Consider the following 24,469-nt stretch of genomic DNA (forward strand, 5'->3'; position numbering starts at 1 on the left):
TCACATATTATATTTAGGGTTGCAAATGAACAGAATTGTTTGTGAACAAGTTCAAGCTCACCTTGATAAGAGCTCGTTCGAACTCAGTTCATTAATTTTATTTTATTTTATTTTTTATTTTGTTTTTGCATTTGAGCTCAAACTCGAACTCGTTAAATTTTTAATAAACAAGTCCGAACATATTAAAACTCGGCTCGTTTAACATTTATTATTTATATATAAAATAATGTAAAAATATGTATAAAAAATAAGATAAATATGTTAGTTATATATTTAAAAAATATAAATATAAATAATAGTTAACTATAGATAGTACTTTATATAATTGTAGTGGTAGATATTATTATTTTGGTAAAATATTGACTTTTTTAATATATATTTATATATATATTGTCTATATAATTACATAATCAAAGTTTTAATTATAACTTTAGTCTCATGCGCAAATATAAATTTATAAATTTTTTGATTTGTTAATGTTCGTGAACAAACTCGAGCTCAAGTCAAACCTAATTTAACTTGACTTGAACTCGATTCATTAAATTTTTATTTAACTCGAACTCAAACTTGTTAAAATTTTAATAAACAAATCAAAAGATACTAAAATTCGATTCGATTCAGCTCGACTGATTTGCCACCCTAATTTTATCCAGGCGTTATTTGATGCATAATTTTTGCTATAAAAATTTGATTATGGTACTATGATCTTATATGAGCACTGCCACACTGGGGTGAGCTATTGGGCCGATCCAAAATCATAGGAAATGGTCAGCCAGCGAGACTGTTTCTTTAAAGCAAACTGTATCTCAATCTCAGAGAGGCATTCTGAGACTCCTGCATAAGGATTCAATTGACAAACTTTGAAGTATATATATCAAAGGGGGAATTACACTAAACCTCCCGAGAGCTTGTGTTATTTTGATTCTTAACTTTTTAATTGTAACATATTTGATCTTGAATTTTAATTTTTGTTTCAAATAGGAATTATTGAATATACCATTACTCAATTTCAAGGATAAAATCGTCAATTTAATAAAATATAAACTAATTTGATAAAAATAAATGTCAAAAAATATTTTTAAAATTTTTAAAATTATTTTTACCTACCAATGATAAAATTATGTAAAATTGATAAATCTTTTACACATCTATTTATTTATTTTTCTACCAAATTAATTTGTATTATATATTTGGATGATGATCATATAATGAGTGGTTGTTTTCATTTTCATTAAATTAGTTTCTATTTTTTCAAAAGTTAAATATGACAACAACTTTGATATCAGTATTAAACCAATCCATTAAATCAAAAAATTTAAAACTAAAAATATTTTATATATTAAATAAATCGATTACACATTAAAAGCCTAACAACCACCCATTATATGATCATCATCCAAACAAATAATAAAAATTAATTTGGTAAAAAAAAAATAAATGTGTAAAAAAATTATCAATTTTACATAATTTTATCTTTGATACGTAGAAATAATTTTTAAAAATTTAAAAATATTTTTTTAACATTCATTTTTGTTAAATTAGTTTATATTTTATCAAATTAATGACTTTGCCCTTGAAATTGAACAATGGTATTTTCAATTATTCTTATTTAAAACAAGATTCAAAATTCAAAATTAAACGTGTCACAATTAAAAAGTCAGAGATCAAAGTGACACAAGTCCTAAACAATAACGACTGTTAGTGTAATTCCCTTATATCAAAACAAGAAAGCAAATAAATACATATGAATGAGAGAGCATTTTTGAGAAAATCTTCAACATAACGTATGTTAGAACAGTCACATAACTCACATATCCGGAAAATAAAACTCTAGGAGGGTTGCACATAACGCACGCGGATGAATATATAATGCCATTTAAAAGTACAATCTAAATGGCCAGGTAAAATTTTTCACATGCTTTTCCGTAGATTTTCAAAACCAGAAATCTACTTTTGAACGAGAGAAGCCAAGTTTTGCCTAATGTCTTCTTTAGCTTGTCGATCAAATGGATCATCACCGATATACAGATCTAAAATTGACCGGCACAGAAGTTTGCTCTGGATGCTTCCTACCTCATTTCCATCAACTACACAATTAAATAAAAATAATATTAATCGAGGTGCAAGATATTCCTGTACATAAAACGATCAGTATATAGGATGATTTTTCATTGTTTTTTCAGTCAAGGAAAAATAATTAATTGAAATGATCAGGTAATGCCAAAATCTGTTTCACTGAGGTCCATTATATTACGCTTATAACAGTGTCATACAATTGACTCTTTCAGTATTCACTCGAATTGAAGGTACAAAGCTTCATCCACGAAGCCTTAGTGTGCAGTGGAGTCCCACAGTAGAATTTGATTTGGTGCACATTATTCAAAGCCGAGCTCCTTAAGGTCGCTATGAAACTCCTCTGTTGCCACATCTGCTTAGGATCACATACATTCTAGCATTCATGTTTATAGGCTTGGTTAAAAGTTTCACAAACATGTCTGTGCTTTGTGTATTTTCCTGTGCATGCATTATCATTCCAAAATTTCAATGACCTTAATGCTCTACCTTTCCTTTCATTGGCAACTTGAAGATGGTCATTTTACATGATGAGCTACAATCAAATGACATGAAAAGTAAAACGTTTCATTGCCTACAATTTCTACAAGCAACACAAGATAAATTTAAACAAGAAATGATTAGATATAGTTTCCACTAATTTTAGTTTCAGAGGAGTCATCAATTTGGAAGCAGTAATAAACAATTTTTGCTTGATGAAATCATTGAGTATGTCTATTGCATCTATAATATATTATTTAAAAACCAGAAAAACATTTTGAACATAAATTTTCGTACTTGTCGTGCGAATCACATTGCCCTGTTCCCTTGAGAGATCTATGATCGATCCTCGAGGAATCTTGTATTCATCTTTAAACTGGGAAGTGAACCTGTAGAAAATGACTGTAAGGTGAAAACAATAAATAAACATGCTACATAATGAATTTTTTTCCATTAAAACTGACTGATTTTTTTATTGTTCTCAGTCACATAAATCAACAAGATTCTATTAGAAGACCTTCCAACAGAAACTTTAAAACCAACATGATATAATTCAAAAATATAATTGAAAGGAAAAAAAAAAACCTCGAGATATTAGTGACAAGGCAGAGAAGGATGAAATGCAAGCAAAAGCAAAAACAAGTTATATACAAAGAGATGAAGGAAGGGCAATATTTTGTGTGTTACAAACAACTGTCGAAGTGAATTGAAGCAATCTAAGGGTATATCACAATAAACATAAAGGACCAAGGAAAAATAAATAAATAAATAAAAACATAAAAAACATTCCAACATGCAGAACTTTACAAATTCAAAACTTCTTATATTTCAATAGTGCGATGTCCTTCAAAAGACCATATCAGCCATATGATAGTGTATGTTGGCAAAAGAATGATTTACCTTTGAAGCAATTCTTTGTTATCTGCGCCACCAAACTTTTGTAGTCGGGTTCCAACAGACTCTTCAAAAGCACTGCGTACAGAACGAATGCTTAATCTTCCATAAACAATTTGAAGTCTGACAGTCATGCAAATATCACTTTCCATCAGATCATCAAATAACTCCTTGTTCTTCTCCTTCAGTTCAGAAACAGAAATATTTCCATATTTCTCACCCAGAACTTTCTTTATATCACCATCATCAGCATAAACACCTGTAGAATTACTTCCATCATAAAGGAAATTTCAAAGAGTGATGTCAATGTATGTTTTATTACTACAAGAACAGCAATTGAGAAAACAAAACGGCACATACACGTAATACTAGAATTAACATGAAGGATACAAAATATTTAAGTACGATCATTGTGCACAATCTAAATTATTTACAATAAAATATGGCAAACAATGTGTAACATAGAAGATGAGGCCCCGTTTGTTTTGGGTTATAGCAAGGGGATTAGGATTACTAGTACCTTGGGATTAGTATATGGGGTGTTTGTTTTGAGAGATAGCCTTGGGACTATTAATACCTTGGGACTAACTAATACCTTGGTATTACTAATACCTTGTTTGTTTTGAGAGATAGGGAGGGTATTACTAATACCTTGGTATTACTAATACCCTTGGGGAGAGGATTCATAGTGAGGAGGTAGAGATGGTATTAGAAAAATAGTGAGGGGATTAGAAATTTTTTTATTTTTTTTATTTTTTATATATTGGAAATTGTTTTTAAAATATAATTTTTAATTTTTTATATTTTTTTATTTGTTTTATTATTTTATATAAAAATAATTTAACAATTCCTCACTACTAATCCCCTCACTATCAATCCCCTCACTACTAATCCCCTCACTATCAATCCCCTCACTAACAATCCCCTCATTATTAATCCCCTCACTATCAATCCCCTCCATTCTATCTCTGAAAACAAACGACCCTCACTAACAATCCCCTCACTATTAATCCCCTCACTATCAATCCCCTCCATTCCATCTCTGGAAACAAACGGGGCCTGAGTGTCTTATGATGAGACTTAAAATTGTGTAGGATGAGTTTTGGGCATTGTGAAGCCCACAAATAGAATGATTGAACCAACAAAAATGTGATCACCAAAGGTTTAGCAAAACATAAATCCAATGCAATGTGTACAACAAAGAAAATTTTCCCATAATTATGTCAATGGATGTCATTTAAAAAAATAAAACAAAACAAGTTAATTGATATTTCGGCGGGTTCACATCTTCATAGCATCAATCAATCACCAATAATTGAGTGTCTGATTTTGTTCACATACTTTGCCGAGGTGTGTAAAAAAAACACACTTAATGAGTAACCCCATGATTGGTTAGTGTGATGAATTCTATTTAAAGTGTAATGGACCCATTTAGCAACAAGCTACCATCAATTGATACTGTTCCAACAATATTTGAACTTAAAATTTCCCCTTCAATTAAAGAAATTCATGAAACTATAGAGGCAAGTAAAAACCAGACTGAATTTCATAGGTACATAAATGAATTACAGTAATAGGTGATACCTAGTTTTTCGAGGAATGTGTTAGAAATTGAAATTGGAGATCATAGTATAACTAAATATAGAAGCTAAAGAACGAAATGAGGTACCGAATGCGTAGACGTCGATTTTTTTCAAGCCCAGCACACTCTTTTTTCGCAACCCAATTCCGAGAAGCCGCCGAGAATCTCCGAGAACGGAAGGAAACGAGACGCCGGTCCTTGGATCAGTGATTGGAGATGGATCAGGTGCTAGAGAGAGAGAGCCCCAGGAGGGAGAGGAGTAATTGCAGAAATTTGAGACCAAGAAATTCAGAGCATTTTGGAGAAATGGGTTAGCGGGGTTTTGGGAGATGGCATAGGCGGCGCCAGCGGCGGCGGAGGCGGCGGCGACGGAGCACGCGACGGAGGAGGCGGAGAAGGAGCGAGAGTGAACATTGGGTCGGCCGTTGATGGGGGGCTTTGGGGACTGAGAAAACAAGAAAGGGTAGCGCAGAGATACCATTGTATTGTCTTCCTTGGTGAAGTCACAATTGCGGACTTGATTGCGAGAGTATAAAAAGATATGGGTAAGTTTTTTTGATTTTTTTGATTTTTTTTTTTTGGATTTTTAAAATATTATTTTTGAGTTTAATTTTTTTTTTAATTTACTCCAAATAATTTTAGAAAAATTACTCATAAATCTCATTTTGGTAAATATTTCTCTATTAGCTCTGAGTGTTTTTCTTAAACCATTTAGTCCTTTCTATTTTTGGTATGATATATATTTTTGATATATTATATATGAAATTTACATTTTTGCCCATATTGTGTTCTAAAAGTGGTTTCACCATTACCAATTTAGCGTTTGGTTTATGATGTTTTATTTTGGGACATCACAAAACAATAGTCCCAGTTTGGTGTTTGGTTTGCATGAAAGCTTTCAGGAATCATGTTTTATGATGTACACTCATGTAAGATTCTTAAAAAGAGTTCATCAGTTTTGATTGTAGCTTCACTTTCCTACCTCGTTTGTTCTGATACTCATAAACCCTCTCATTTTTCCCTGTTCTTCCTCAACCTCTTTTTCTCTCTCTACAAACCTCGTTGTTTCTCTTTTTCTCTCTCTTTTCCTCTATACAAACTCCATTATGCTTCTCCAAACCGCTTCGGCTTTCTCTCTCTTGAACCCTCATGGGAACAATCTGAGTCCATTTGGGTCCTCTATTTTGGGGGTTTCTTCGAAAGCCAAGATCGGATATGGGTTTGTGGTTTATGCTTCCAAGGGCTCGGACAATCGGCCTCTTACGGGTGTAGTGTTCGAGCCATTTGAAGAGGGGAAGAAAGATCTCTCACTTGTCCATACTCTCCCTCAATCTTCCATTGCTCGCTAGAAATACTCCGATGGATGCGAATTTGCTAGTGACATCATCAATATCAACATCATCAACATTTGGCCTTCATCAGGGACATCAATAATATCATCAACATCATCAACATTTGGCCTTCATCAGCGACATCAATAACATCATCAACATTAGCAACATCAACGACATCATCAACATCATCAACGTCAGCAACTCCGGGGATGATTGAATCACCGACGTAATTTGCAGTGTTTGTGTACGACGGCGATGTTAATGGGGGTAATGAAGCAGATAAAGCAACGTTTTGGTCCGTCCCAGTCAACGATGCCACTTCTTGCTGTAAGCATGTTGATTTCCTCCCGATTTAGGGTTCCTTCTGAAACGCCAATGTGAAATTCGTGCTGTTTATATTCGAAGATTCAAAACCCACATTTAGGGTTTCAATAAGAACGCATAGCAATGTTCAAATGTGGAAATGATCATTACCATTGTTTCCTTATACAGTCTGAAAGCTTCAATCAAAGACGAGGAAAAACTAAAAAGCCCTATAGTGCGCTCCATGGCCACAAAAGTAAATTCAACAATACACAATACTAACATTGCCCTCAAATTAAAACATAAAAACACGGAAGGTGAAGGCCAAATGTGAGATTACAATAATCTCAGGACTTTTTGGTTTAAATGAAAAGATGCAGGACTAAATAGTCCATAAGTTATTAATTTGAGATTTACTGGAGTTTCACCCAATAATTTTTTGTCCAATTTTAAATGAAAAATACATTGGTAGTCATGTGATATAAAAATAGATAACTTGCCTTTTGCATCCTTTAGGTTTCACAAATTTGTTACATTGGCTTTAAAAGTATTTTTCCATCCTACCTTGATCATTTATATTTGTATTTTTTTTTAATTTACTCTCAAAACAAAATGTCTTCTAATTTTTAATGATAAAATGCCGCTTTGGTAACTATGTTGCATAAAAATAAATTATTTTAAAATTTGGTTGAGTTTTGAAAACTGGTTTTTTTATTTTAATTTTTTGTAATTAGAAAAAAAGTTTGACAAAAATAAATATTAAAAACTATGTTTTTAAAATTTTAAAAAATAATTATACCTTGAGAAAAGAAAATAATGTGAGAATAATTAACTTTTATTTTTCATTTTGCTACCAAACTATTATTTTTTTTAAAAAAAAAAAATCATAAAAACTCAGCCACATAAAAAGGTGTCTGAATACATACAAGTGACGGTCATGGTATAGGGTAAGACGATGAATGAAAGGGATAGAGGTAGAGAGGTGGTGAAGGTTGAGGTAAGGAGAAGACTGAAGGAGCCGTGGAAGTTTAGGAGTAAATTTGAACACTAAAAGCTAAAATGAGAAGAAAAAAAATTTAAAGGCCAAAGTAAGTAAATGTGAAAATTAAAAGGGCCAAAATGTAATATATCTATTTTGTTTAGTAGTGTCACATGGCTATCAACATGACATTTTATATTCAAAATTGAATGGAAGTTAGTTTTGAAAATAAATTGAAAAAAAGCTACAAATGTTTAAGGTCAAAATAAGAAAGAAAGAAAGAAAAAAAATAAATGAAAGTGAAAAAAATTATAAAATTTAAACGGGCAAAGTGTAATTTCTCCATAAATATATATTGTGGGGGTTGCGTCAAGTGACATGTACGTGGAACGTGGGCTTGATTTTGGGAGGTGGAGCTTGGTGGGTCCGATTAGGGTCCAGGTAGCTTAGCCCAAGCTGGCATTTAAGTTCCTTTTTAGATTGGGTTTATCAACTTGTTAATAGTTTTAATTTTTATTTGGATTAGTCTTTTTCATTTTCTATTAATCAAAACACAAAAAAAAGCCTCGCAATCAACTATTGGCGATGATACGATGGTTTGGGGTATATGTCACAGGCAGTGATGGAGTGTGGTGATATTTTGTTTTGTTTTGTTTTATTTTGTTTTGTTTTTTATTATTTTTATGAACGAGTAATCAGATTAGATGAAACGTGGTGATGGTGATGGTGATGGTGATGGTATTGGTGCTGGCATTAATAGGTAGACTTTAGAAGTGTTAGTGAAGGCAAGATAAGTGAGAGAAAAAATAAGGGGATAAAAGAAATATATAATACGGATAGAGTGTGTTTATTTTTTTTAGTTTGATACTAACTCAAAAATGATTTATTGTCATAAATCAAATTTTAGGGACCTAGTGTGTTTTTTGGTCTAACCCTACGGAGGTAATGTGTAGTTTACGCCATGTTGTTAATTTTGATGAAAAATGGTATTTTTGTAATTATTTAATTTGAGAGAATTCGTTATTATTGTTAAACAAGTTGAGAGAGAGAGAGAGAGTCTGTAAAATATATTCTATGAAACCAATGTACATGGTCTCATTTATATAGGAAAAAGAAGACAAAATAAGGAAGTCCTAAACTAAGGCTATAATTAAGCCTAGGATACAGCTACACATAGCTATATATATATATATATATATCTAAACATATCTATCTACGTACATATCTATCTATCTATATATATGTATTAACAATCCCCTCAAACTCAAAGAGGATAAACATCAACCAACTTGAGTTTGGAAACAGGTTCAATGAAGCGGCCATGAGGATAAGCTTTGGTGAAGATATCAGTAGGTTGATCAGCAGAAGAGATCGGATGGAGATAAAAAGTACCATGAGTGACATGTTGACGAATAAAATGGTAGTCAATCTCAATATGTTTGGTACGATCATGAAAAATATCATTGTGAACAATTTGAATAGCACTCTGATTGTCATAATAGAGGTCAGTAGCACCAGAACGGGTAACTTCCATGTCAGTAAGAAGCCAACGAAGCCAGAGAATCTCTTGAGTAGTATCAGCAAGAGCACGGTATTCGGCTTTTATACTTGAACAAGCAGTAAGAGATTGTTTTTTGCTGTGCCAAGAAATAAGAGAATTACTTAAGAAGAAGCAGAAACCTGTGGTAGAGCAGCAGTTAGTAGGATCTCCAGCCCAATCAGCATCGGAGAATGCATGAAGTTAAATAGAGGAGTGGGTGGAATAATGAAAACCACGAAACAATGTGCATTTGAGATAGTGAATGATACAAACTAAAGCATCATAATGAGGTGTACGAGGAGCCGACATATACTGACTGATAATATGGACAGCATCGGTAATGTCAGGATGAGTAACAGTGAGATAGACAAGGTTTCTAACCAGCTGACGATACAAAATAGCATCAGAGAGTAGAGTGCCATCAAGAGAAGTAAGATGACTCTGAGTCTCTAGTGGAGTGGAGGCAGTCTTGCAATCTGTAGGACCAGCACGAGCGAGAAGATCGGAGGTATACTTAGCTTGAGAGAGAAACGAACCCGTGGAATCATGAGAGATTTCAAGACCCAAGAAATAGCTGAGAGGACTAATGTCTTTCATCTCGAAATGATGGCTAAGAAACTGTTTGAGGCAAAGAATACCATTCACATCATCATCAGTGATAATCATGTTATCCACATAAAGTAAAACTATGGTGGTCCCTTGAGTAGTTTTCCTCTAAAAAAGAACAGTATCATAAGAACTGGAGATGAAACCACAATCATGAATAATAGATCTAAACTTGGCAAACCAAGCTCGCAGGGCTTGCTTAAGACCATATAATATACATTGAAGTTTGCATATCGTATGAGACGGATAAGTAGACCTAGGGGGAGGTTGCATGTAGACCTCCTCTAGAAGATCACCATTAAGGAATGCATTTTTTGAGTCCATTTGATAAAGGTCCCATTGACGAGTGGCAACAATAACAATCAAGTTGCGAATAGAGATGAGACGGGCAACATGAGCAAAGGTCTCCTTATAATCAATACCATATTCCTAGTTGAAGCCTTTAACAACAAGGCGGGCTTTGTACCTCTCAATAGAGCCATCAAAGTGTGTCTTGATTTTGTACACCCATTTGCAGCCAATGACAGTCTTGCCAGGAGAAAGATCAACAACGTTCCAAGTATGAGTTTTGTCTAAACCTTGCAATTCAGCAGTCATGGTATGCTGCTAAAGAGGATTAGAACAAACCTCACGATAGGAATTAGGTTCATGAGTAGAAAAAGCAGTGGAACCAACAATATAATCACGAAGACAAGTAGAAGGTTGTGTTACCCAACGTGGTCGAACGGAGGGTAGAGGAGCTAGAGGGCATGAGAGAAACTCAATAGGAGGTGAGGATCTCGAGGGAGCGAGAGCAAGACCATCAGAATGAGCAACTCATGGGAAAGACCAGTAGGCAAAGATGTCTCTAAAGGTGCAGGAAGGGGCCCTGTATCAGTCTCATTAGAAAACAGATCTGTGGAAGGGTTAGTAAAAAATAGAGAGGGTGAGGGAGTGAATAAGCAGAATTGGAAGAGGGAGGAAAACATTTTGGTACCGTTTGGTAACACTTAAGTTTTCAGTTTTCTGTTTATATTTACAAAAATTTAAAAAACTCAAATAAAAACTTGTTTGGTAAAATTTTTGATTTATAAATCAATGGTCTCAGTTTATAAATTTAGCCAAAAAATGAAAACACAAAAAATGTGTTTCCGTTTTGAGTTTTGAGTTTTTTTTTTTTACCACCCAACACTAGCCACCACCCGCCACCATTTTCTACCACCGTCTTCCGCCACCACCAGCCACCAGCCACCACTCACTTGCCACTCACTCGCCACCACCACTCACCCCTCGCCACCACCACCACCACCCACCTGCCATCCACCCGCCACTACCCACCACTCGTCACTACCATCCACCGCCCGCCACCTACTTGCCACCACCACCACCATTCACCAGCCACTTGCCACCACCCACCACCCACCACCACCAGCCACCCACCCGCCACCACCACCCACCACCCGCCACCACCACCACCACCATCACCCGCTACCCACCCACCACCACCACCACCACCTGCTACCACCCACCACCACCCGCCATCCGCTAACCACCACCCGCCATCCGCCGCCTACCCACTACCACCCGCCACTTACTCGCCACCGTCACCCACCCACCACCACCCGCCATCCGCCACCCACCTGCCACCACCACCCACCACCCTCCACCACCACCACTCACTCGCTACCACCCACCACTTGCCACCGTCACCCACCTACCCACCACCACCCACCCACCACCACCCGTTATTCGCCACCCACCCACCACCACCACCCACTCGCTACCACCCGCCACCGTCACCCACTCACCCACCCGCCACCACCCACCGTTACCACTTTCCACCACCGTCTTTCGCCGTCACTTGCCACCACTTGCCATTTCTCACTCTTTTTTTATATTTTTAATTTTTTTTAAATATTTTTTCAATTACCAAACGTGTTTGTAGTTTATATTTTTCGAAAAATAAACAAAAATCAGTTTATAAAATTTTTGTAAATATAAACTAAAAACGTAAACGTTACCAAACAGACCCTTTGTGTTCCCAAAAAATCACATGACGAGAGATACAGAGGCGCTGGGAGATAGGATCCCAACAGCAATGCTCTTTTATGTTCAATACCATACCCCAAGAAGCAACAAAGATGTGAACAAGGTTCAAGTTTGTTGTGTTCAGGAGGTTAGAGAAAAATATAATATGCAGAACCAAGACCCTAAGAGTGGTGTAAGGGGGATGAGTGTCATGTAAACGCTTATAGAGAGTGTGATTATGAATAACAAACGCAGGGATACAAGTGATAGTATAAGCAGCAGTGAGAATGGCTTCGCCCCAAAAAATTTCTGGACAAGAGGAAGAGAGAAGGAGAGCTCGAGTAGTGTTGAGTATATGCCTATGTTTCCGTTCAGCATGTCCATTTTGTTGAGACATGCCTGGACAGGAATGATGAGGCTGAGTACCATAACTTTGAAGAAAATGAAGAAAATCAAAATCCTTATATTCCATGGCATTGTCGGAGCAAAAAATCTTAATAATTTTAGAAAATTGGGTTTGGACCATTTTAGCAAAATTGTAATAAAGTTGTTTGAGCTCAGAGCGATTTTTCATAAGAAACAACCATGTTAAACGGGGAAAAATCATCTATAGAAACAACAAAATAGTGTGCGCCTCCCATAGTAGGAATAGGGGAGGAGCCCCAAATATCATAATAGGTGAGATCAAAAGGTGTAAGAGAAATAGAGTCACTTTTATTAAACGATAAAACAGGTTGTTTGGTAAGTTGACATGATAAACAATCTAAAGTATCAGAACTGATAGGACCTAACTGATCAATAGAAATTAAAGACTTTAACTGACCAACAGAAAGATGTCCTAAACAATAGTGCCAAAACTAAAAAGGAGATAAAAGAGGAGCAGTAGTAGGAGCAACGAGTTGAGAAGAAACCTGAACATGAAGGTGAATGAGTTCATAGAGACGTCCATGTTTACGGTGGATCCCAAGAGTCCGTCCCGTCTGAGGGTCCTGCACCAAACAACTAGTATGGGAAAGGGTAACAATTAGACTATGCTCACACAATTGACCAATGGAGATAAGATTTAAGGTAAGAGTAGGCATAAGATATACATGGGATAAAGATACGTGAGAGGTGGAAACAGAACCAGTATGGCTTACAGACAAAAGAGACCTGTCAGCAGTATAAATAGAAGGAACATGAGGATTAGAAAAGAGAGAGTAAAAATAATAGGGTTGGAGGTCATGTGATTATAACAAGCTAAGTCAAAGTACCAGGAAATGTTACCTGAGGTGACAAACAAAGCAGTAGAGGGAGGAGTACCGGAAGTAGAGAGAAATTGTTGGAACATGGCTTCGACATCGGTTTGAGAAAAGACTGGAGTAGAAGGGTCTATAGGCACAGAAGAAGGTAAATTCTTTGAGGCAGTAGTAGTAGTGCGATGAACATGTATAGACTTAAACTGATTCCCAGAACGTTGAGAGTTGCCTCTTGAAAAACTCCCAGTGGGAGGACCATTGCGAGAGGATAAACCAGGAGAGGCTCGTGCCAGATTGTGGAAGTAATCTTGCTGTAGATGACCAGGACCAGTCTTGTTGTAAAACTGGTAAATTCGAACTGGACAATGAACCAGAAGATGAGTAAATGAAAGACCTCAGTTTTGACAGTAATTGTAACCAGTGGACCGCTGTTATGAAGGAGAACTCTGAGTTTGGGAAGTAACAAGAACAGAGTCCACAAGGTGTGGATGAAGAGTACCAAGCCTAGTGTCCTCTGATAGTAGTTCGAAAATAGCTTACTCAAGAGTGGGTAAGGGAGTGCGATGAAGGAGAAATGCGTGTACCGGCTCAAAATAGGGAGTTAGAGCCATAAGCAACTAAACCAATCGTTGCTGGTCGCAATAAGTAGTAAACAGGGAAACATCCTCAGTATAGGGCCATGGAGGTTTAGAGAGAGCGAGCTGAACCCAAAAAGAATAAATTTGGGAGAGGAATCATTAATAGTCTGAGTTGGCTTTTGGCTCATACGATGAAGATAACTCTGAAGCTGATATTGGTGAGTAAGACTAGTAGTTTGATATCGGTCTTTCAAAAAATCCCAGATGTTTTTTTGCAGAAGTGGAAACAGAGTTAAGTTGGAATCGACCAAACTGAAGGCTGATAGGTGTAGCAGATGTATTCTGAAGCCAAGTGATGATCTGATAGTTCTTACTGTCCCAATCCTCCAAGCGGTCTGCAAAGCAGATTCAGCGGTCTCTAGGGTGGGTTTGCGCACATCCCCAGTGATAATACGCTAAAGTTTCTTGCCTTTGAGGAAGCTAGACATGGCTTGTGCCTATAAGACATAATTGGACCCATCGAGAACAACTGAAATAGGGTGGTGAGAAGAGTCCGAGCGATCCATGAAGTAAGAACGACACTATAGATGCAGAATCTGGAAAAACCGAGGGTACTAGTGAATTTAGAGGGTCGAAATCAGTAGGGAGCCGATCTGAACTGACCCAAAAGCCCAAAAACTAGATTGAACCGGCCTGTTGAAGAAGTTGAACCGGTTGAGGGTTGACGTTAGCAGCAACGTGGGTTAAGCCAAAAAAAAAAAAAAACGGAGCAGGCCAAAAACAGTGTGGCTGAGCGGCGTGAGTCTAACGTGACAAGGGTGTAGGCGCGCCCGCGTGGGCCTCACTGCTACAGTTCGGACTCGATTTGTGTCACGGTTCTTAATCTTGAAACAAAGAGTCCAAATCCGGCAAATCGTTTTGAGAAACAGATTTTTGAAAAGAAGTGCCAAACATGGATTGCTTTGTCAGATACAGAGTCGCCACCTAAATATTTTATTTTGGGGGAATTTAGGAAACCCTGACTCGGTGCCAGAGGCCACGTGTCCGTCATCACCAAAGTTGCCTCGGCTCGGGAACTTGGGTATGATCGGGGAAGGTCAGCTATGAGTACCCCCTCTTGCCCGATCCGAAGATCGGCCTCTACTAACCATGATATCCGTTTTTGAAAACGTTATGTGTTCTTATTCCATTTATTAGCCTAGAATTACTATGTTATGCGCACAGCACACAAGTATAGACTAGATTGCCTAATTTGGAAATAAGCATTGCATATCCGTTTGTCTCGAAAAACACTTTGGAATTTGCTACTCGCAAGTAGGCTAAAATACGGATTTCAACGAGTTTTTCCAACTCAGACAATCCAACCTTCACCCACAGGCATCCAAACAGTTTATCACATAAGCATCTAGCCACATGGTAATCATACTATCATGGCAACACTCACACACATGTGGTATGCTAAAGCATAAATGCTTACCTAGTACTCCAAGCCAAAACAGAAACCAGTTAGTAATCACATGCGTGATCCTAGTTCATGTTAAGATGGCTAATGCAACACATGCAAAATGCAACTAAGATAGGCTCGGCTAATCTACAATGACATGTGAAATGCTACAACTAACACGTATTCAATTTGGAATTGGAATACAAATGCAGTTAGAATGATGTGCCGAGCCCGGTGCATGCAAGACAAATGTATGAATGCACGCATGCATAGCATAAGGTATGCTAATTTAAACATGCCCTAGTCTACCATCATAAGCGGGTAAATAAAAGGGAAGAAAGACGTGGGGTTGGAAGACATACACACACTCACGCACACTTATTATACAATTGCCCTCACTCGGAAGACCCGAATAAATATTACAGTCTGAATAATAAACACATTAATTATTACAAAATTTCTAATTAATTAACAGAATAAATGCAAAAAGAAAGGTGGCCACAGCCCCTGCCTCGGGATGCGCGAATGATGCATCCTCGAACCCGTCTCGCCCGGAAAGTCCGTACTATACCACTGCCGCCTCTGTTTACACTGCCCTGTTTCTCTGAAAATTGCCAAAGTTCTGGGACAGGTCTCCTGAAAGCCGTGGAACACCGTCAGCTGAAGGAAATGTCCACCGGCCATTGGAAATATCCATCGGCTGCTGAGGAAGCTATCGGCCCAGGAAGGATTGCCGATCGGCATTGAACACTGCCGGTCGGCAGAAAGTTCCTGCAGAATCTGGTTTTTGACAGTAACAAGGACAGACAGTGTATGGCATGGAATTTCAAGCAAGTGTATGCATGGCTATCCTCCCAATCATGTAACGGACTCAAGGGAGTATGACCCTTGACCCTCGGGCTATCAATTGTGCATTTGATGCATGATAGCCTAAGGAGCCAAGGTTGCAATTCAATGTAAAAATGCATGCAATACACAAATGAGGACCAAGACCCTATCATGCCAAAGTCAAGGGCCCCGGTGACCGAGGGTTGAGATGTGTTTTGTCACTTGAAGTACAAACACCCCTCACCCCTCACACTTGGTTTGACACCCCAAACCAAGCAATGCTATACATGTTATACAAACATGGCTCAAAATGTAACATGATACTAAGATGCAAAATATGTCAAATGTGATGCAATCCATCATGTTAAGTATGCAAAGTGCTAATCATATGAGATGCAAATATGATGTAAACATGGACCAATATGCCATAAGGCTAGCATGGGGCAACATGTAATGAACCAAATAAGCAACAAGCATATGATAAGCATGCAATGGTGGACTTAAACCATAAATGGCAGACCTCGACCTCGCCATAAACAGTGGCCAAAATGATGTACAAGAGCACAAATGATGCATGCAAGCATGCACACATCAAGGTCCATCACCTAAGCATGAAAGGGGACAACTCTAAGCATACTTAAAGGCGATATAAAAGGGCATTAAACCAACATGCTAGGCTCTGAAAATGAATAGAAGATGATGCCAAAATCGAACAAATCATGCAAGTAAGGCATGCAATAATGACCACTACTTGAAGCCAATAAAGGGGGTCAAACCAAAGCTATGTCAACCAAACCTTAAAGGACCAAAATGACCTAAAACAGTCCCAAGGGACTCCAAAACAAGACTAAAGCATGCAAAGATCATTGTCAAAACATGCCAAGGAATGAGTCCAAAACAAGGGCATTCAAAGCCACCAAAAGGGAGCATCACTCAATACTTATCCCAAGCAAACATGGCATGAATTTTTCAATACAAAACAGAGTTCTATGATGCAAAAGGGGCCCTCGAAACCCACTGATATGGCAGCCTAATATCTAAACACATGGGCATGCACAATGACCATTTCCAAGGCATAAAAGGACAACCCTTCAAAGCATGAAAGAGATGATGAAGACAAACATACAAGCATGGATTAGGGACTGAAATATGATCTATAATGATGCCGAATGATGATAACAAGCTTATGCTAAGCATGTTGATGACCCACACAACCAAGGCTTACAAGCCAAAATGCAAAGCAACTATATCAAGCATGCCAAACATGACAAAATTAGTGGCCAACAGACTTTAAGCATGACAAAACATGGCCAAATACTTCACAAAGCAAAGCTAAAACAAGAGGATATGCTAGGCTAAACACATAGCACACTTCTAGGCAAGATGGAGAATTACAAAGCAAGTATAAAATTCATGCTAAGGGCCAACAAACCACCATTGGACAGAGATATAATATGACCCAAAACACCCAAAAAACTTCTGAAATGGGGCCAAAAATGATCAAGCATGCATGTTCCCCTTTTAAGCCAAAACAAGAGTAAAAGAAGGACAAATGGGAGAGGGGTGTCCCTCCCCTTTACAAGATTTCAATACCACTCCATCACCACTGAAAATCACTAGATTTCAGTGGTGAGAAGACCAACACAACAAAGTAAACAAAGCTTAAAGAAAAGGGCACCAAAATAGGCCAAAATAGGCCTAAGGGGAGGAGTTTGACCCCCAATGCCAAAACACCCTTAATGAAAGATGTTAAGCACAAAAATACAAGACTTTTTCATGTTAAACACAAAGCCTAAATCAGCATGCAAGACAGGTAGAAAACTAGTGCAAAATTGGGAAAACTAAAGCAAGTGTCTCACCCTTGAAGAAGCCTTGAAGAACAGGTGATCCAGCCACTCTCTAGTGATCAAAATCTATCCAAAACCTCAACAAACAACCCTCAATGCCTCTCAATCTCGGAGCAAGGTGTAATGGTGTGTGTTTTAGTGCAAAAGTAAGGTCAAAATGCACTTTTGGGCTTCCAAACACACCTTAAGGGTGAGAGAGAGGGAGATATAGAGAGAGAGGATGATATATCAGATGTATAGATATAAAAGCTCTGGTTTTTTGGTTCAAAAGCTCTAACCTCTAACAAAGGGAGAGGATCATTGCTTATAATAGGCAAAGGGCCAAGACTTAAGCTTCTTAAGGAAGCTAAATGAAAGGGGCAAAAGGTGCAAAGGAGTCTTGGCTTCTTGGAGAAGCTAAAACAGCTGGCCAAGCTTCCCCAAGAAGCTTGGCCAAAGGGTTCAAGCTTTTAGAAGGAAATGGGGTTCAAAGGCTCACACCAGCCAAAAACTGCACGGGGAGGAGTGATAGTGCATTCCAACTGGCACAGCTGGCATGCACCATGCCTCAAGGGTACAAAGGAGTCACACCGGCCAGCAAAAGATGTCACCGGCAAAATAAAGTGCCGGTCGGCACAATATTCTGCCGACCGGCCATTGATTTTAAGAAACCATGGCCGGTGGCACCCCTAAACAGCCGGTGATGCTAGGGGAAGGCCGGTGGAATGTGAGGATGGCCAACAAGCCATTCTCCTCCCTTCAAGGCAAAAAAAACACAAGTGTTTGGTGCCAAAGTCAAACACGGAATAGTCAGGTCGAGAGATCCTGAGGCGAGGCGCGCAGCCAAGACTTTCGGGAACTCAAGACGAACACAAACATGGATAATCACCGAGTGTTCAAACGGTGACGTCCAAGTCTTGAGGACGGTCAAAAATGGGGTGCCTACAAAGAGCTGATGTCAACAAGACGTTAGCAGTCAGGCGTAAGGGCTGAAGCGGCTCAAGCGGCGCAAGTCTATGGCGGCTAGGGCTAACGTAAGGTTGATGTAAGCGACGTAGGGCGCGTGAGATAGCGGAGGCGGAAGCAAGGGACGCACCAGCGACAAAAGTGGCACGTGAGGGCGCGTAGAGTCTGATCTAAGGACGCTGTTGGTGGCGTTGGAATCGTGAGAAGATTCTGAGCATTTTGGTAGGTTGTGTGAAAATTTTAGAGAACAAGAAGGATCTGAACAGTAACAAAACAAAGATAAATACCAAAAAATTTGAATCTTTGTAGTTAATGAGACATAACCTTGTGCTCTGATAACATGTTAAACAAGTTGAAAGAGAGAGAGAGAGTGAAAAAGTCTCTGTAAAATATATTCTATGAAATCAATGTACATGGTTCTCCTTTATATAAAAGAAAGAAGACAAAATAAGGAAATCCTAAACTAAGGCTATAATTAAGCCTAAAATACAACTACACAGCTATCTATATATATATATATGTATGTATCTAAACATATCTATCGACGTACATTTATATATATATATATATACATTAACAATTACAAATCAAACTTCAAGAAAACATGTGTACAACACAAAGTACGAGGAATAAAATCACTTCAAGTTTTATTCGTCATCAAACTCAAGGAACCAAACTAGAAAACAAGAAGAGAAAACACACATGCACGCGTACACACACATAACAGTAAAGGTAAATAATAACCAGTGGTGGACTCGACACAGTTTTATTGGGGTTGGGGTTTCATTTGCATGCGAAACTGTTTATTTCACTGGGTTGAGCTTGGACTTGGCTGACTCGGCCCATCTTTTTTAGTCAGTAGTAGTAATTCTCAAATTTGGAGATGCCTCGGCCTTTACTGGTCCTCCCTTGTCTCTGCCGCCGATGGTGACCAATAAGCACGCTCAGGCACCTTTTTAATGGTAGCCAATATAAACTTAAAGTAGAGTGGAAATTGCGCTATCGCAAAAACCAGCGCGGGTATAACAGCCACAACATATTCAACAACCTTGGCGTCTTTTAGTACATTTTTTAGGACGAAAAAATGTCCACCGCAAAAAGATACCAACACGGAAGCTATGGAGATAAAGAGCGCAGTCAAATCGATGAGGAGCTTCGTGGGGAGGCTTCTACCAAAATCTATGGCTTGGTGTCGAGATGTGAGAATGGCAAAGAACATGACTACTGCTGTGAGTGAAAAGCAGAGCGCTCATAGTGATGAGATGGAAAATACCTCAAACATAGGCTCCCCTTCGAGAACTGGTTCCCTACGACTTTTAGTTCCACCTGGCACACTGACTGACGTGGCGAAGGCGGCAGTTGCGATAAGTGCTGCTACAATGGTGCAAGAGTCTGAGGTTTTCATTAGCCACTCTATGTCATTTGTAACTAGCTCACTGTGTATCTCCAGGAAGATTTCTTTTGCAGTGTTGCGCTCGTTGTTTTTGTTGGAAATGGTTATAAAATTCTGGGTAAAACCAGAATTTTTTTCTAAGTTTGGTCTATTTTTTAGGTGGGTCCCGTGCATCGATTTACACGGGTCAAAGTGGTAACGCGTTCTATGCCGCGTTGTGATTCACGTGGTATATTTGGTTGCTTAAAACCATTACCGAGTGAATGGGAAATTGAAGCCAAAGTGTGCTCTATGGAAATGGAGTTTTGGTGGAAAAACCTTAAAGGTTTGAATAAGGCTTGTCCCACATTGATTTGGTGGGAAGTTTTGAAAGGTTTATAAGGCATGGGTTTATAAGGCATGGGTTTGGTACTTGGGGTGTGCCCTAAGGGGTACCCAAGTGTTTTAGAGGGAGAGGTTATGGACAAAATGGGCTAGACCCATTGGACCCAAAAATCACCACACGCGCGCGCGCGCTGCCGCCGCTGTCCGTCCGGTTGGGCGGGCTGGGCTTGGGCGCGGGTGCGTGGTGTGTGGATGGGTTGGGCTTGTTCGGCCTAATATTAATCTTTTTGGGTCAAAAACATTTGAATTTAATTTTATTTTTGGTAAAATAAAATCCATAATTCAAAATTAAACTGGTTTGGTTTTACTGTACATCCAAACAGGGCCCTTCCCGAAATAAACCAGTCTGGTATTATTGCACACCCAAACAGGGCCCTTCCCGTTTTTGTTATCTATTTGAAATATAACCCAACAGATTCAAATCTGTTTAAATTCAAAACCAACAGGTTTCATACATGTTCAATTCAAAACCAAGAGTCACATTTACATTTATAAATAGGACCACCCTCATTTGATGTTTTACATTCATTACATCCAGAAATTTCGTATTTCACCTCGGCAAATTCTATTCTTCATTTTGCTGCATTTTATTTTTGTGTGAAAGAGTGTAAGTGTGTTCGTAAGGCAAACAATTTGTAGTGCTGCTATTGTTTGTGGTAGATCATTTCATCCTGGGAGATAAATGTCCAAATTCTGAAAGCACCGTGGAGAGGACGAATCCGTCTTAAGGACACAGTGTCAAACACTGGACTTGATCAGATTATAATTCGAAGAAATTAAATCAAGTAAGTTATTTAATTTATTTTCAGTGTTAGTATTATTTATTTAAATCAGATTTTAATTTTGTTTTTGTAACAAAATAAAATCTGCTTTTATTTATTTATTTTTATTTCGAGTTTGATTTTTGTAATCAAACAAATTCTCTCATTTCCTTTATTTCTTTATATTCTGATTGTTGTTTAGTACACAACAGAATTTAATTTATTTAAATTCAGTGAAGATTGTCCAACAATCTTAAGACAGATTAATTTTTGGTATCTTCATTGTATTTAATTTTCTGTAATTTCATGAGACATATTCTGGTTGGAAAAATAAATAGTGTTTATGCTATTTGACAGATGATAGTAGTATACTGTCTATTTTCTTTGACAACTAGTAGTAATATATTGGTGTCATTAACAATTGCAGAATATTAATTTGTGTTACAGAAAATTATTGTGGTATTTTATTTTTCTAGTTTTAGTAACAAGGAGAATAAAATTATTTTGTGTTATAATTTATTTTCTAGTTTTAGTAACTAGAAAATTAATTTGTGTTTTAATTTTTTCTGATTTTTGTAAATCAAAGATTATGGCTACTGCAACTGAAACTGCATCTGGTAGTGGTACTCCTATTGCTACACCAACACCGGTCCAGAACCATGTTCATGTACCAATCAATCATGGAGAAAAATCGGAAAAATTTAATAGTACCGAGTTTAAGAGATGGCAGCAGAAGATGCTGTTCTATCTTACAACTCTTAATTTGGCCCGATTTCTCCATGAAGAGGCTCCAACACTTAAAGAGGGTGAAAGTGATCAGCAAGTTGTTACCGCTGTAGATGCTTGGAAACATTCAGATTTCCTGTGCAGAAACTACATCCTCAATGGCCTTGACAACATGCTGTATAATGTATACAGTCCTTTGAAGTCAGCAAAAGATTTATGGGATTCTTTGGAGAAGAAATACAAGACAGAGGATGCCGGCACGAAGAAATTTGTCGTCGGTAAATTTCTGGATTTTGTTATGGTAGACTCCCAAATGGTAATATCTCAAGTTCAAAGTTTTTAGATAATTTTGCATGATATTCATTCAGAAGGTATGTCTCTTAGCGAGTCTTTCCAAGTCGCTGCTTTAGTGGAAAAATTACCACCGGCTTGGAAAGATTTCAAAAATTATTTAAAACATAAACGTAAAGAGATGACCATGGATGAACTTATAGTAAGACTGAGAATTGAGGAAGATAACCGAAAGGCTTTGAATGAGAAAAATCCCATTGAGTCCAAGGCTAATGTGGTTGAACAAGTTCATAAACCATATAACAAAAAGAGAAAGTTTACTGGAGATGGTCCTAAACAAGGTGATAGTAACAAAGAAGTTCAAAGGAAAATGCTATAACTGTGGCAAGACAGGACATTGAGCTTCTGACTGCCGCCGCCCTAAGAAGGATCATGGAAGTACAAGTAAGAAGACCACCAATCAGGCCAATGTAACAGAATTGGATTACATCTCTGACGGAGTGAATGACATCAACCTCTCTGCTGTGGTGTCTGAGGCTAACTTGGTTGGAAATCCCAAAAAGTGGTGGGTTGACACTGGAGCAACTCGTCACATATGTGCGGACAAGAAGATGTTCACTACCTACAATGAGACTGCAAATGGCGAGCAACTTTTTATGAAAAATTCTTCTACTTCTACTGTGGCTGGACAAGGGAAAGTGATCTTGAAGATGACATTAGGAAAAGAACTGACCCTCAACAACGTACTACATGTACCTGACATCCGGAAGAATTTAGTTTCTGGTTTTTTGTTAAGTAAAAATAGTTTTAGGCTTGTCTTTGAGTCTGATAAATTTGTATTAACAAAGAGTGGTATGTATGTTGGTAAGGGATACATGAGTGATGGTCTCTTTAAGTTGAATGTAATGACAGTTGTACCGAAAGTTGCTATGAATAAGAATAACACATCTTTTGCTTATATTCTTGAGTCGAATTTATGGCATGGTAGATTAGGACATGTGAATTTTGATGCTTTGCGTAGATTAATTGGTTTGGATTATATACTAAAGTTTGAAATTAATCCTAATCATAAATGTGAAGTTTGCGTAGAAGCGAAACTAACTAAGGCTCCATTTAAATCGGTTGAAAGGAAAACCGAATCTCTAGAATTAATTCATACTGATGTATGTGACTTAAAATTTATTCAAACTAGAGGAGGCAAGAAGTATTTCATAACTTTTATCGATGATTGCACAAGATATTGTTATGCTTATTTACTTAGAAGTAAAGATGAAGCCTTAGAAATGTTTAAACTCTACAAAACAGAAGTTGAAAATCAACTTGGTAAAACCATTAAAATGGTTAGAAGTGATAGGGTGGTGAATATGATGCACCATTAAATGAATTTTGTGCACAACATGGCATTATTCACCAAACTACAACACCTTATTCTCCACAGCAAAATGGAATTGCTGAAAGGAAGAATAGAACCTTAAAAGAAATGATGAATGCCATGTTACTAAGTTCAGGCTTACCACAGAACTTGTGGGGGGAAGCAATATTGTCTGGGAATTATGTTCTTAATAGAATACCCCACAAGAAAACCAAAAACATTCCTTATGAATTGTGGAAAGGTCGACCACCTTCCTACAAATACTTAAAGTTGTGGGGGTGTTTGGCAAAAGTTGAAGTTCCTGTTCCTAAAAAGACTAAGATTGGACCAAAAACAGTAAATTGTGTGTTTATTGGTTATGCTCAGAATAGTAGTGCATATCGGTTTCTGACTTATAAATCAGAAATACCTGATATAAATGTGAACACTATTATAGAGTCAAGGAATGCTATGTTTTTTAAACATGTCTTTCCTTACAAGAAATGACAGGAATTAAGTTCACAGAAAAGAACTTATGATTGTACACAAAGTTAAGAGACTAATGACAATCAAACACAAGAGACTAGTAATGGTCTCGACCAACAAGATTTAACTAATGATGAACCAAGACGAAGTAAGAGAGCGAGAACATCAAAATTCTTTGGTCCAGATTTTCTAACATACCTGTTAGAAAATGAACCTCAAAGCTTTAAGGCAACAATGACAGGTCCTGAAGCACCTTTGTGGAAAGAGACTGTTAATAATGAAATTGAATCCATTATGCAAAATCATACTTGGGAATTAGTAGATCTTCCACCAGGTTCTAAACCTCTTGGATATAAATGGATATTCAAGAGAAAAATGAAAGCAGATGGTTCAATTGAC

At 37.6% G+C, this 24,469-nt stretch overlaps 1 protein-coding gene and 1 long non-coding RNA gene across 2 annotated transcripts; one reads left to right on the forward strand and one right to left on the reverse strand.

The window, feature by feature from the left end:
• Positions 1-1,750: 1,750 nt before the first annotated feature.
• FAP1 (Chalcone-flavanone isomerase family protein) lies at positions 1,751-5,561 on the reverse strand. The gene is made up of 4 exons (XM_028231309.2): positions 5,117-5,561; positions 3,454-3,706; positions 2,851-2,942; positions 1,751-2,087 (listed from the first exon to the last, which is right to left on the reverse strand). The coding sequence occupies exons 1-4, from the start codon at positions 5,508-5,510 to the stop codon at positions 1,948-1,950; spliced, it is 879 nt and encodes a 292-aa protein (XP_028087110.2). The 5' UTR covers positions 5,511-5,561; the 3' UTR covers positions 1,751-1,947.
• LOC145806638 (uncharacterized) lies at positions 3,706-5,505 on the forward strand. The gene is made up of 2 exons (XR_014349957.1): positions 3,706-3,920; positions 4,512-5,505. It is a non-coding gene; the product is annotated as an uncharacterized LOC145806638 (long non-coding RNA).
• Positions 5,562-24,469: the final 18,908 nt, after the last annotated feature.

The sequence above is a fragment of the Camellia sinensis genome, chromosome 14 (genome assembly GCF_055761805.1).
Source record: "Camellia sinensis isolate YWXY chromosome 14, ASM5576180v1, whole genome shotgun sequence".
Lineage (NCBI taxonomy): Eukaryota > Viridiplantae > Streptophyta > Magnoliopsida > Ericales > Theaceae > Camellia > Camellia sinensis.